The 14,551-nt window shown below is 41.4% G+C and overlaps 1 protein-coding gene across 1 annotated transcript; it reads right to left on the bottom strand.

The window, feature by feature from the left end:
- Positions 1–3,233: 3,233 nt before the first annotated feature.
- On the bottom strand, positions 3,234–14,105 carry NFKBIZ (NFKB inhibitor zeta). Its single transcript, XM_045851656.1, has 12 exons — positions 12,914–14,105; positions 10,724–10,863; positions 10,172–10,202; positions 9,947–10,050; positions 9,076–9,854; positions 8,023–8,128; positions 7,491–7,637; positions 7,243–7,306; positions 6,778–6,947; positions 5,783–5,893; positions 5,499–5,666; positions 3,234–4,631 (listed from the first exon to the last, which is right to left on the bottom strand). The coding sequence occupies exons 1-12, from the start codon at positions 13,332–13,334 to the stop codon at positions 4,578–4,580; spliced, it is 2,295 nt and encodes a 764-aa protein (XP_045707612.1). The 5' UTR covers positions 13,335–14,105; the 3' UTR covers positions 3,234–4,577.
- Positions 14,106–14,551: the final 446 nt, after the last annotated feature.

Here is a 14,551-nt window from a genome sequence, read left to right as displayed (position 1 = left end):
TGGGAAAATATTTGCCAATGATACTTTGGACAAGGGTTTGTTCTCCAAAATATATGAAGAACCCATATGACTCAACACTAGGAAGATAAATCATCCAATCAAAAAAATGGGCAAAAGCCCTGAACACTTCTCCAAAAAGGACATACAGAGGGCCCTGAAGTGTATGAAAGATGTTCAGCATCAGTAGCCATCAGAGAGATGTAAATTAAAACCACAATGAGATACCACTGCACACAAGTGCTGGCAAGGATGTAGAGAAAAGGGAACCCTAGTGCACTGTTGGTGAGAATGCAGACTGGTGTAGCCACTGTAGAGAACAGTATGGAATTTTCTCAATTTCCTCCAAAAACTAAAAATGGAACTGCTTTTTGACCTGGCAATTCCACTGCTGGGATTATACCCTAATAATCCTGAAACACCAGTTGAAAGGACCTATGCACCCCAATATTTATAGCAGCTTTATTTACAGTAGCCAAGTGCTGGAAACAGCCTAAGTACCCAACAGTAAATGAGTGGATTAAAAAACTGTGGTACATTTACACAATGGAATACTACACAGCAGAAAAAAAAGAAGGAACTCCTACCTTTCATGACTGCATGAATGGAACTGGAGACTGTTATGCTAAGTGAAATAAGACAGGTGGTGAAAGAAATACCATGTAATCTCACCTAAAGGAGAAACCTAATGAACAAAACAAATAAACAAGTAAAATAGGACCAGAGGCATGGGAAGCAAGGGATAGACTGACAAACACCAGAGTGGGGTGGGAGCAGGATAAGTGGGGAAAGTGGAAGAGTCTAGTCAAGGAACAGGTATAAATGACCCAGGGACATGGACAATGGGGTGGGGGTTGACTGTGGGAGCCAGAAATGGGGTGAGGGGAATGAGCAGGGCAAGGGATAGCAAAGAGGGCAACTTGGGACAACTCTACTAGAACAACAAAAAATAAATTGATAAATACTTCTGATTCAAAAAGTTAAAAAATTACTTGAAAACAATTTAAGAAGAATTTACTAAATACCTACTCTATGTCAGATACTGTGCTAGGAGCAGGGCCTCTGATGATGAATAAGATGGTCCCTCCCTTCCTCTCAAGGACAAATCCAGGGGCCTGGCAGAAAAGCCAAAACATCAGCAGTCTGTGAGGCTTGATCTCAGTGGGACCACTGAGAGCTTAGCCAGTGGCTTAGCTGATTTTTCCCTGAGGTCATGTTCAATACGGAACTGATGTTATCAGAAAATGGAAGTCAGTGGTACTGAATTTAAGAAGTTGGCATTTATAAAATGCTATAGGAGTTTGAGAAAATTCTCCACTCCTGATTAAGTGAAAATATAGAAAGGATATTAAATGTTACTGACCTGGTTAACAAATAAAGCAGATGATTTGGTCTCTGACACTAGGAAATTCCTTAATGAAATACCAAACTATAGTACTAGAGTTCTTTGCAAAGAGGAACTACCTGAATTTTCAGAGTACAACTCTGCCCGATTTCATTAACATCACTGATGTCACTATGAAATTATATGGCTAAGTTCAGAACTATGATACTCTTTTGTTCATAAAAATATAACTGTGGCTAGGAACACCACTTCCCCCAGAACCAGTGATCCCAAGCAGAACTGGCATCCATCCATCCATCCAACCAGTCTGTATGAGATCCTACACTGCGTAGGCACTGAGGTTGCAGCAATGACCACATAGTCTTGGCTTCTGCAAGGGCTCATTCTTTAATGTGTTCCATCAAGTGCCACCCCCATAACTGTGAGGCAGATATTGCTCATCAGTCACAGCATCCTCTCCTGCAAACCCTACCAGGGGTGTCCAACCTTTTGGCATCTCTGGGCCACACTGGAAGAAGAGTTGTTTGGGGCCACACATTAACCACACTGCAACACACAATCATGAAAAAGTCTCAGACTGTTTTAAGTAAATTTACGATTTCATGTTGGGCCTCATTCATAGCCATCGTGAGCCACATGCGGCCCACAGGCAACAAGTTAGACACACCTGCTAGACTCATGAGACTATTATCAGTCAAAGGTAGAACATAAGAGGAAACTTAATAGCCACCAGATCCTAACTAAACACTAACCTGTGGTTCCCCACAAAATGCTACTGCCTTAGTTCATGCCATTTTCTATTTGTCTTTGACCTCTCTCCTCTACCATGAACATCAAAATCAACTCTTCTTAACATACAGCTCAGATGCTCTGCCTTGATGTTTCCCAGTTCTCTGCATTTGGATATAAATTCTTCCTTTCCTGAACCTGTTTCTCACCGTATTTTAGTGTATGTAATAAAGTGCATGTCATGTCTCCCACAGTGCATCTTAAGGATAAAAAATGAGCACCTTATATCTTTGAGTGCCTCATATTATGTCACATACAGCTTTGCACACACACACATGAAATCACATGCTTGCTAAGCACTAGTTCAATTATGAGACCACCTAGGTTGATTAAGAGAGAACATTCAAGGTCACTTGGGAAAAAGCTTATTGTGAATCTGTGTTCAATGGGGGCATATCATTTCTACCGTTCTGGTTATCAGGTTGCATTTACAACACAAACTACCCTCAGGATTGTATTTATATAAAAGAAGAAAAGTTTTATTTGATATAAAGAAATGAAACTACAGTAGATTCTTAACCTGTGAGTTGTGGACTTCTGGTGGCTGTGACACCTCTAATACTGTATATAGCACTTGTACATATATGCATAGGTGTGTTTTCCTGGGGAAAGGATTCGTCAGATTCTGGAGAGGTTGTAAAAACTAAAGTATGCAGTGACTAACTGATGCAGACAGAGATGTTCATATGTTTGTTCTCACACGTCAAAATGGGAAAGGGCAGGACCCCATTTACTGCTGTTTCCAGTTGTTCATCTTTCAGGGTAATCCTGGTAATCTCCAAATTGTTTTTCCTACGTTCATTGCCCACAAAATAAAATATGAAACAATAAACTCATAAAGACGCACACTTTTTTAGCATATAAACTTAGCAAATAATCAATATCTATTAAACTTCCATGTTTTTAGAACCTAATACACTTTTATGAACTTGGCAGTTTTTTTGATGTTATGTACCTTCAGGAAAAATGTTCTCCAAAAAATCCAAATTGAAATATATTAGCTAAGTTAAAGGTATTTAGATTAGTAATTAGTTGCACTTTTTCAACCTAGGGAAATATAAACAAGGGCCTAGGAAAAGAAAACGGACACCCATAACACGAATAGTATTACTGAATTAATGTTTATTTAAAATCATGCACGAGTTTTTCCACAAGTGTAAACAGACTGTTTCATTTCATAACCATATTTACAGACTCCAAATAACTATAACTAACTTTTGTCCACAAGACATACTGGATCAAACACAGTGATCAATTCAGAGGTTATCTTTTTAAAAAGGATTTAAACTACAAAAATGATCAGTCAGTTGCTTGTGAAACTTCTCATCTAAAAAAAAGTTCTTACTAAATCAAATGTATACAATGAATTAGTGTGCAATCAAATCCAAATATGTTCCTCAGGGTGTGCCAGAGGTAAGCAAAGTAATATTAATAGAATTAAGTTCACTAAAAAATAAAGGATTTTTTTTCTGGTTATATAGAAACATCATGGTGCACTGTCATTATCTGACATGGAAACCCAGTAAGACATGTTTCAATAGCAACTTTTTGTCGTTTTTATAAAGGTGAAACAAAATTCGCAACAGAACAAGTGAATTATTAATTCTAGAAAGTGAGCCAGAGAGAGCTGTTCTCTGTAAGAACATGCAATCTCCACAAATAATGTCTCATTTTAGTGCACGAGAGAAAGCATGTTTAAAATTTAAACAGACCTCTGTCCTTTAGGGGAACAATTCTCCATTTGCTTCATCTACAGAGACTGTAGTTGGGTGATGACACAGCTCCTTTTAATGTGTACAATTTTTTAAAAAAGTGACAATTTACTAATTCTATTTTATTGATTTGCACATTTCAAATGCAGCCATGTTAATGACAAAACATGCACAAATACTCTACAAGATAAAAATAACAATTATATACAGTTTGAAAAATCAAATCAAAATTTAACCACAGTATCTTTCACCTAGTCCAATGACTAGAGACTTTCCAACACCAGTAACTACCAGGTACTCCAACACTCTGAACAAAGCCTCAGTGGTACATCCAGATTTTTCTTGCCTTCCAAATGTTCTCATTTTTCTTTAAAGCATGTTTACAATTTACCTGCTTTTAAATTGGCAATAGCTGCCTGAGCAATGCTTTATGCCACAAATCAAAGCCTTTTCCTAACCAAAAGCTACTATTAATTGAAATTAATTTTACCATTCATATTAAGTTCAGATGTCTAGATCCCAGATACCTGGGTATGAAATATTAAAATCTGCCAACAGGAATTAATAGTTTTCTTCTTTCCTTTTAATATAACCCACTATATAATAGTGAACTAAATATATTTGTTTCATAGAAACAACTTACATTTGCCAATACAGGGCAAATGGTCTATTTACATAATAAGGACTGCCTAACTGACAGTGAGTGTTGCCCACCAGGCTCCAAGTCAGTGGAGCTAATATGGTGGAGCTCTCTGCTGAATGGACTTTCCCTTCAGGATACGTCGGATCTGGAATGAAAATAAATAGGATTTGTAAGTTTATTTTTTATGGTCAAAACACCGTATATCCTTTATCATTTCATTACTTTCTTATATACTCTATACCATCCTGTCAAGCTGTAAGTATAGTAAGATATATGCAACATGTCAAGATTTTAAGGTGACCTAAAAAATACTCTAACTCCTTTGAAAGCTTACCAATCTTTGAGTGCAAGAGTATCTCTATTAAAATGATCTTAAGTTGAAAATCTCCAGTAGCTTAAATAAGACCTATATTCCTATGTTCATAGAAGTGAATACATTCCTTTCTATGGGTTCCTTAACATTATGATCACATGAGGAATGTGAACCAAAAAAACAGTTAAATTGCATTTCATATATTATATTTTGCACTTATCAAAATATGTCATGACCTACTTATAGCCACAATCACCCTCATTTCCTCCAGGGAAAAATTCCATAAAAAATATCTAACGTTCTTAAAAGATTCAGTCCTTACTGTCAAGAAAAGTTCAGTCACGTGAAACTATTCAGTCCCCAAAGAAAATTTATAGCCATATGATGAGTAAAGCAAAATTTTGTTTAAAGTATAAAATAGTTCTAGGTTCTAAATTCATAAATACCTTCCTATTTCCTAATTAGTATCAGTTAGTAGACAGAAATAATTGTAACAGCTGATGTTTACTGAGCCCTTACGACGTGCTGGGGACTTTCCTAACACTCGACACAGACTGACTCATTGAATACCGCCAGACACAAACACGGACGGAACCTGCCAAAGGGCACCCGCTGGCCTCCACCCTGAACACCCTTATCTGCCTTGATGTCTCAGGCCCAGTGCCTGAAAGCACTTCCTGTCGCTTCCGCAAACCTCACCTGTTCTCCCACAGGGCCATCAGGAACCAAATGTACTGGCTGTTCGTTCTCCAAGTTCCGAGTGCTTGGGTCTGCTCCCTTCCTCATCAACAGGCGGACCGCATCCAGCTGTGTCACCCGGTACTGCAGACTGGCAGCAACGTGGAGGGCAGTGTTTCCATTGTAAGCCTGAATGCAAAGAGACAAATCAAGAAAGGGACTCCCATGAAAAGAGCTCCAAAGCTTAAAAATGATGTAAAAAAAAGTTATAACTTTGACGCTGTTATGAAGTTTTCAAAAAGTACCTTTGCATTCACAAAAGACAGGCAACTAGGCAGCTCCAAAAAGAGGCGAATGAGTTCCAGATTTGCTTCCTCAGCTGCCAAATGCAGGGCTGTGCGGCCACTTTTACGATCCTTGTCAAAGGCAAGAGGGAAAAAAACATGAACATCCACACACCATGTCTTAATATGCTTTTCACCCAATCTCTCGAATACCTGACTCATCCCTGGAGACCACTTTGTATCCTCCTCCACAGAGCCTTCCTTAACCCCCAAATACACGAAATCTCTCATTCCTGTTATTCCCCATTAATTTGCCTGTATGCCTCTTATCACAGTCTACCCTTGCATACAGGGTGGCCATAAAGTGCAGAAACAGACTAGACTCTTTTATCATGCACTGTAATATAATGCAATAAAGCACATATCATGTACTTGCCCACATTTCCAGACTTGGTAGATACCCTGTAGACTTATAATTAGTTATATTTACATTTCTCACCTTTTCTATTAGACAATCAGGTCCCAAAGGACCCAGGACCCTAAATCACAGCTTATGATTCAGGCATTTTCTTCCCCGGAGCCCCTAACTCAGTGCATTGTACATAAGAGGTACTAGGTAAATAAATACCAAATTTGAAGAGAAGGAACTGTTTTCCATTTAAAAAAAAACACAGAAGATCAAGCAACCCTTACAAAAAGCACCACCATGATTATCGGTCTCTGAAAATGGATGCCAAAATAGCAAGATCAATTTCAAGCACTTTTTTTTCCTTTCAAAGACTTATTTCACAGCTAAATGACCTTTTGCTTAATAACCCAAATATTAAAAGTAAATCAAGAAAGCAGATGAGATAGTCTTATAAAATCTAAGCTTCTTAACTACCCATACTTTGCCACTCAACTCTATCACAAAAAAAAAAAAACAGGAAAATTGTTTCAATCTCTACTTAGGAATAGGTCTTTTGCTGAAACCACTTTTCTCCCCATCCCATCTCCAAACCCTTCTGTGAATTTACCTTAGCTTCCACTGATGCTCCCATTTGAATCAGACACTTAATGGTGTCAACCAGACTCTTATTCTTCAGTAAAAGCTCCTGAACTTCTGGTGAATGGGGCTGTTGATTTCTCTGGAGTTCATGTACCACAGCATTGTGGGCGATAACTGCACAGTGCAGAGGAGTCAGGCCTACAAAAATTATAATAAGGCAGGGGTTGATCAAGCAAACTATCCAGTCTTTCAGTTGTTCTACAATTACAAACCTTGAGGATGGTCTCTAACGTGCCCATGCGAATGGGCTCCACAGGAACTAGTTAGGCAACCTGAATAATCCCTCCATCGGATCTTAGTGCTAATTTTATCTATAGAATATTTTATTTTTAATTACCTCCCTTCCTTCTTGGTATGAACCTTAATATACCTTTAGAACTAAAGGACCCTCTCAATAAATGGCTTTTCACCCAATAAAGTGTCATTTGCTTACCATCATAGTTAGTTGCCTCAAGATCCACAAACTGATTGCTCATCACTGCACCCTTCTGAATTGCCTGCAAAATTTAAAAACAGGTATTTGTTAATAAGCGACAAGCTACACAAATACTTGCCTATTAGTATTCCAAGAAATGATAAGTCAACTCAAAATAGATTATTACAACAGGCATCCCACATCCAACTTCTAACATCCAAGCCCTGTGACAATGGGTGATGGAAGCCTGGCCCACCGCCTCTTACCTGAAGCACCTGGGAGTGGCCCTTCTCAGCACAGACATGCAGAGGGGTTCTTCCCCAGCAGTCGGTGGTGTTCACCTGGGCCCCAAGGTTCACCAGATCCTGCACAATTAGATGCTGATTGGCAGCCACTGCCACCTGAAAGGCACTCTGTGGACATTCAGAAGAAGAAAAATATATTTTTAAAACATGTACCACTATCATAACAAGGCATATGAACATAAACTGAGGGAAAAACTCACACAGAAAAAAATAAATCCTATTAATAAGTAGTAAGATACTGTAACAGAAGACAACTAAAATGAACTTTGGGTGTGGTTTTATTATACCCAGTTAGTCTTTGGTCAAGTAACTACAAAGTTACTGTTAATAACTTCAAGGTTGATGGTGGCAAAGAGTCAACATCTCAAAGTTAATATTAACTAAATTCTCTTGGTCTTGAGCTCTGAAGCTACCTGTAAATAAATGTGAGAGTGGCTGCCATTCTCATCACAATGACAGAATCTTTGCCATTTCACTCTGTCAAGGTCCTCACCTGTCCATTGTGCTCTTTAATATCCAGCATGTGAAGGGCATTCATCTTTCTTGCAAGGACATAGGCAAGTGCTCTTCTCCCTTGAGCGACTGCAATATGGAGAAATCTAGAAAACAAGGAAAGGAAAACAGGTAAATTTCTTGACTTCACTAAGTTTGTTTTTAAAAAAATACTCTTATAGCCCTTTTCTCGATATGTTGGTTCACACCAATAAAACATTACAAAGCATAAACTGTCTTTTTTGCAAGTTGATAATACATCTGATTTGCAACAAGATGAGTGAGCCTATGAGAAAGAAAAAAAAAGGATGCCAAGCACCATACTGATCAGTTTAAACCTATTACTTTTAATATTTGTATAAATGCCCTCGCTCATGTGGATTAAATGCTGGCCTGTGAACCGAAAGGTTGCTGGTTCAATTCCCAGTCAGGGCATATGCCCAGGGTTATGGGTCAGGTCCCTGCTTGGGGACATCCGAAAGGCAACCTACTGATGTCTCTCTCACACATCTCGCACGTTGATGTTTCTCTCCCTCTCTTTCTCCCTCCCTTCTCCTCTCTCTAAAAATTAAAACAAAAAAAAAAAACCTCTATGAGAGAGGTATTATTATTTTACAAGTCTAGAAAGAATTATTATTTTACTGAGGCAGAAAGAATTTACATAACTTGCCCAAGGCCACAAAAATGTCAAGACAGTTAAGTATTCAATCTACAAATCAACTCACAGTTGACGATGACCAACAAATCATGATCTGTTTTTTTCCCTATAGATAGAGTCTATGTTGGTCTTTTGAAACCAATTATTCAAAGAAGATGCATATTTTTAGTGATTTGGAACAGGTAATTTGTTCAGCCGGGTGGGGGGGGAAGAAGGGAAAACTCTTTCTTAAAATATTAACTATCATTGATCAGCAATTTCTACCTACACTGATCATCTTGATTAGCCAACCATTTCCTAAGGTCTCACTGGGGACACCATAGAGAAATTCTCTGCCCACCACATGCAACAGGTACAATTTACCAAAGTAGGTACGTGAGATAAAGGGATACTCACGTGTCGCCATCTGCATCCTTTGAAAGAAACTGGTCTTGGGAGATATTTGCCAATTTGCTTTCTTCCTGCTCCACTTGCCACTGAAAAAATGACTTCCCTAACTGTGCAGTGTTCATTGGACTTCCGATAATGTTCTGGAATGGCAGCGAAGTGCTTAAAGGCACAGAACCTGCGTCATGCCCTGTCATGGCCTCACAGGCACTGTGTGGCATCATGCTGAAGTTTTGCACGTGGGCATCATTCGGTTGCTGAATACTGGGGGAAGTCTGAACAGGAACAGCAACATTCTCACATTCCCCATGACTATTTAGGAGGGATGCAAAACTTTGGTTTGGGCAGAACTGTAGTTCTTGGTTATCAAAGACGTTTGGTTCATAGCTGGGGGACTGGGATGTTCTGGAATAAGGACTGTATTCCAGAGTTGGATTGTGGGTATAGGGTGGCGGCTGCTGCTGCATGTTCTGGTTCTGTGGAGAATACTGGTACATGGAAGCCTGATCCATTATGTGCGGGGAGCTGTTTACTTGGAACAGTTGGTACTTCTGAGGTGGACTGAAGACCTGCCCTCCATGGAAGTCCTGACACTGCTCTCGGGGAGAGCTCTCAGTGAGTCCCACAGGGCTCACCCAGCTCACTTGGACTGTATTCAGGGAAACCGGGTTGCATTCGTTCTTAATGTTGATAATGTTCTGAAGCAGATCAGCACTGCTGTCCGGTTTAGGTTCATTGTGATGAGCATCTTCCATGCTCTCCGCAGGTGTTGGCGTTTGAGGTGGTGTCTGCAAAGAAAAAGTAAATTGCACCTTCCTTCCAAAATTATCCCAGGAATAATTTCCAAAAGGTACTCAGAGGAAAATAGCGGGATATTTACCAAAAATTGAGTATGCAGCAAAGCTGGCCGTTTGCAACCTGGTCCATCAGACAATGAATCAGGTCCTTTCCTTTTCCCACTATATGACACTGTGTTTGTCAATTCTGTACACAAGAAAGAAATATGGAATCTGTGATTATTTTACTTAGCAAATTTTACCCATAATCACACTACATTATTTCACTCTAAAGCCCCTACAACATCATGAATAGAAGTAACTCTTACCTGTGAATTGCTCTCTGTTCACACCTTGTGTCTATAAGGAAAAAAAGTTTCTAATTTAGTGTAATATTAAATGGCTTCCTGCTTAATATACAGCAATCAGCATACTTATCTCTACCACTCTTTATAGCTCACCATAAAGCTTTGATATAGGTAGTCTCTCAGTATTTATTTTCTAATCTTAATTGTCATTCTATCTTGCAAGTTCCCCCATTTGCACTTTCACCTTAGTTCACCTACATTAAGATAAAATAAATAAGGCCATTTGAGTTTTCCCTTTCTAGTCAAAATGTTCCATTTCAGTTGAACTCCATTTATTTCCCTGCGTCCTAATTTGCCTTCATCTGTTCATTCATTCAGTTTCTCTTGTGACTTACCAAGTGCCTGGCACTAGGCTAGGTGATAGGAATGCGGCAGACAGCAAGGCACATACACTCTCTGTCCTATGGACTTTGTGGTCCACAAAACTCTTATTGGACTTAGGTGAGCAAAGAATAATAACCCCAACAGACTAGCCTTCCTGACCCCCGTCCCAAAACAAAAAATAAATGCCACCTTAAAATCATCCACCGCTTGGCTGGCAGCCTTCTGTTTGTGACTTCGGATGTGCAGCAGGAGTTCCTTCACCGAGTTCTTCACTCGAACACCTTGAAAGGGTCCTCTCTGCTGCCTTCCAACCCCCATATGGGGCTCAACTGTTCAAAAGAAAACAGAACATAGCCCAATTAAATCTCTTCACAGGCCCAAACCTTAGTAACCTCAAAGCATAACAGTCTAATGTATGAAGCCCCCAATTGCCAGAATGCCATGCCTTTCCAATTCGTTTGGATCAGTGGTCTACACATCAGCTCTACTTAAGGTCTGACGCTGCCGGATACCTTTCCTGATCAGGCACCCTAAAGAATGAAAGTTCCAGAGGTCTTCAGAGCGAACAGATAAACCCAATTCAAGCCTCTCTGTCTCTCAGCCTTATTAACCTATAAGATGGTATCACAGATTTGCTACCCTAACTCTCACAGATCTACAATTATTCTTGACTTATGAAAAACCTTGGGGGAGCAAGGGATAAATGATGAATTTTTAGTTTTCAAACCAGACTTTGTGTCCACACAAAAATTTAAAAGTTAATCTACTCAAGTAAGAAAGCACAAAACAAACTTTCTCCAAAGATATTAACGTAGCAAAGCCTAACAACGAACAGTGTTAGATTTATTATTTCACTCAGTTCAATCAGCTATGCCAAGAAATTGGCTTAAATTCACTGAGCTTAAACACACTTGCACACACACGCAGGATTTTCCCTCAGACTGTTTTTGAAACTGCTCACAGAAGTCTTCTAAGTAAAAAGGAAATCTGTAATCTGATTTCACATTTAAACTTTAAAATGTAGTCTGAGTACAGCATTCCACTTCTGACCATTACTATGCCACAACCTCTTGGGATGAGCTGAACACAAAGTAAACATGCAAGCTGTCAGGAAATGAATAATTCTGCCACTTCACTGAAAGTGGAAAACAAAAAAGGAAAAAGATGGAACAAGAAACAATGCATAATTTGAACATACATACAATAAATATATGAAAGAAACAACTTAATGATGGGGCAAATTAAATGACTAGTTGGTTTTATGTTGAAGTTTAGGACTATCTTGCCAGAATCTAACACAACGTTTCTCTGGAATGATAGGAGTTAATAACTTAACATCACAGGACGGAAAAATCAGTTTCAGAAATCCCCTGTGGGTATGCCGTAAGCCAGGGAACTAGCCAAACAGTTTCAACCAGATGAAACCCAAACTCGGGGAAAAGGTTCTACACAACACACACACACACACAATTTTTGCTTTTGCTGACACTTAACACACACAGAGCACCTTATACAAACAAGTGGCTTAAAACACTTCTTTAAATGAAAACGAAAAATCACTTTTTGAAATAAAATACAACCAAACAGCAGTGGCTAACAGTGGAGAACACCTAAAATGAGAACGTTCTTTATACCATGCTGATTACATTCCCCAACAGCTGAGGTTATCTAGAGGTTCCGCAGTGTACCCACAGCGGCATCCTGTTTTTCCCCAAATTATGCAACTCAGTTCATTAAGAAAGGAAACAAATCGGCCTTGACTGGGCAGCTCAGTCGGTTTCCAGTTCAGCTTCACCTATGTCTTGATAATATCGGTTTCTTTTCTTTTAACATAAGTCCTTTTACTTAAAATTTCCACAAATACTTAAGAAGAAATAAGTCATGACCTTAAACACAGTACTCAAACCTTTTCACGCACACAAAAAGCCACAAGAAAAAAAAAGCCTACACCTACGTCAGATCCCGAACCTCACCACAGTGTGTGAATTACAGCTTAATGAAACTACTTAAGAAAAAGGAGGCGGGGAGGAAAATCTACCGTGGTTCATCCCACCCCCCCCCCACCCCCCGGCTAGAGCACAGAGCTCTTGGTTCCGAGAGGCGTTCCAAGCTACGAAGCCAGCTGGACGGACCGGATTTCACACACCGTCAAAAGGTATCGAGTTATATCAAAAGCCTAGCACAGACTAAGGCATCCAGTAGTCACCTAATAAGTGACGGCTAGTGTGATTATGTACTGCTGCTAAAAGAAAAGGTAGAAGCCATCTAGCAACCGGTCGAGGCACTTCGTATCTGGGTGGCTGGACTCTCCCCTCCCGGAGGTGTGTGGGCCGAGGGTGGACTAGGTGCTGGGGCCGCCCCGACCCGGCCGGTGGGTACCTTGCAGCCGCTCCGATCGCGCGCCGCCTCTCGGCCGGGTTTCCACCGCCCCGCAGGAGGACGCTGACGAGACGGAGAAGTCGGACGAGTCGGAGCCCGGCGAGCCGGGCGCCGAGGGCCCAGACGCGGAGCAGCTGACGTCGCAGGCGCCCGGGGCCGCGGCGGGCGGCGACGAGCCGTAGAAGTAGGCCAAGTTGAGCGGGCTGGTCATGAGGCCGCCGTCCCCGGCCGCGTCCAGCAGCCCCTCTCCGCCCCGGCTGTCGTCCAGCAGCTTGTCCACGATCATGCTCCCAGGCTTGGCGCTCGGGGACCCCCAGACACCAGCGTGCGGCTGCCCCCGGCTGAGGTTGTGGCTGTGACGGGACCCAGACGTCTTGGAGGGAGGACGGCGCAGACTCGGGCGCGGCCCCAGTCCGCCCATCTTTATAACCCACCTTCAAGGCCAGGGGCGGGGAGAAACGACCGCCACCGCTCCGGCCTCCCCCGCACCCAGCCCGGCGATTGGTGGTGTCTGTGCCTCCCGTCCCTCCTCCGGATGCGCTCAGTTTCCAGTAAAATGTACAGGATGAGGCAATGTGCCCTCCGCCCTCGCCCCGCCCGCAGGGCGCAGCCTAGACAGACCGGTTGTTTTCTTGCACTTCAACTACAAACCCCAACAGAGGGCAGCTTCCCGCCTCCGGGACCCTGAACCCCCGCCCCCACCGTCGGCGCGTGCACAGGCCTCGACCCCGGCACGCTCTCGCCCTGCACAGAGGAGACTGGGACCTTGGGCTCCAGCTGGAGGCTGGGAGGCTGGGAGGCCGGGGGGCCCGCCTGGAATAGTCGGCCTGGTTCCCTTTGAGTAGGAAGTCTGGGACTGAGGGCGCTCCACACCCCTCTGCCCAAGCTTCTCGCCCACCCGATTTAAGGCATCTCTGGAAGGGTTCTTAAGGGCGCATCTTCTCCAGCGCCTGAAAGCAACTTCTCTCCTTTTAGTAAACGTTTGACAACGTTTCTTTTCACAGAGTCCCAAGCTGAACAAAATTTGAAGCCAGTTTTCTGTCTTAAAATTGTAAGCAGGGAAAAAGCTAGTAGTTTTCTTGGTGTGGTGACTGGTGGTGGGGGCAGTCTGGGAATAAAAAGTAGTGCTCTACACCCTTGTATCCTTCAATACTGGAACAAAGGCATTTTAGCAAAATGATAAATACACATACACGTGTCTATATTTATGTGTGTAATTTCTTCTGCATAACTTTACATTGTGTCTAATAAACACAGATTTTGCTGTTTCCTGTTTTAAATACTTTTAAAAATAGATTTACACAAATTTTTACTGCCGTCCTATTGTCAAAACCTATGCCTAGGAGTTCACAGGAGAAAAAAGATGAGTGATTATGTCTGCCTTTCAAATATATTATAATCTTGCAGGGATGATAAGGTAAGTATTTGCATAGCATATTAAAAGAAACTGATTGTGATTGAATATCACGAAGGATACAAAGTTCAGTTAATGTCCTAAAAAGAGAGGTGAGAAATCTTGCGGAGAAGAGGCCATGGAAAAATCTTTGCAAAAAAGGTGGCAGTTGAGGCAGGCACTAAAGGATGGGTGGGATTTCAACCCACAGCATTTACAGCATAAGCAAAGAACCAAGAAGAGAA

Source organism: Phyllostomus hastatus, unplaced genomic scaffold (genome assembly GCF_019186645.2).
Source record: "Phyllostomus hastatus isolate PE091 unplaced genomic scaffold, TTU_PhHast_1.1 phas_contig_86, whole genome shotgun sequence".
NCBI classification, from domain to species: domain Eukaryota; kingdom Metazoa; phylum Chordata; class Mammalia; order Chiroptera; family Phyllostomidae; genus Phyllostomus; species Phyllostomus hastatus.
This window is presented reverse-complemented; position numbering and strand designations above follow the sequence as displayed.

Bases quoted from the DNA above. Each gene is read 5' to 3' on its own strand.
- NFKBIZ (XM_045851656.1), bottom strand. From the start codon at position 13,334: ATGGGCGGACTGGGGCCGCGCCCGAGTCTGCGCCGTCCTCCCTCCAAG. The intron at 6,948-7,242 runs GTAAGCAAATGA...TAATTTTTGTAG, and splicing joins TGAGGCAACTAACTATGATG to GCCTGACTCCTCTGCACTGT. The intron at 5,667-5,782 runs GTACTTTTTGAA...CTTTGCATTCAG, and splicing joins TGTCTTTTGTGAATGCAAAG to GCTTACAATGGAAACACTGC.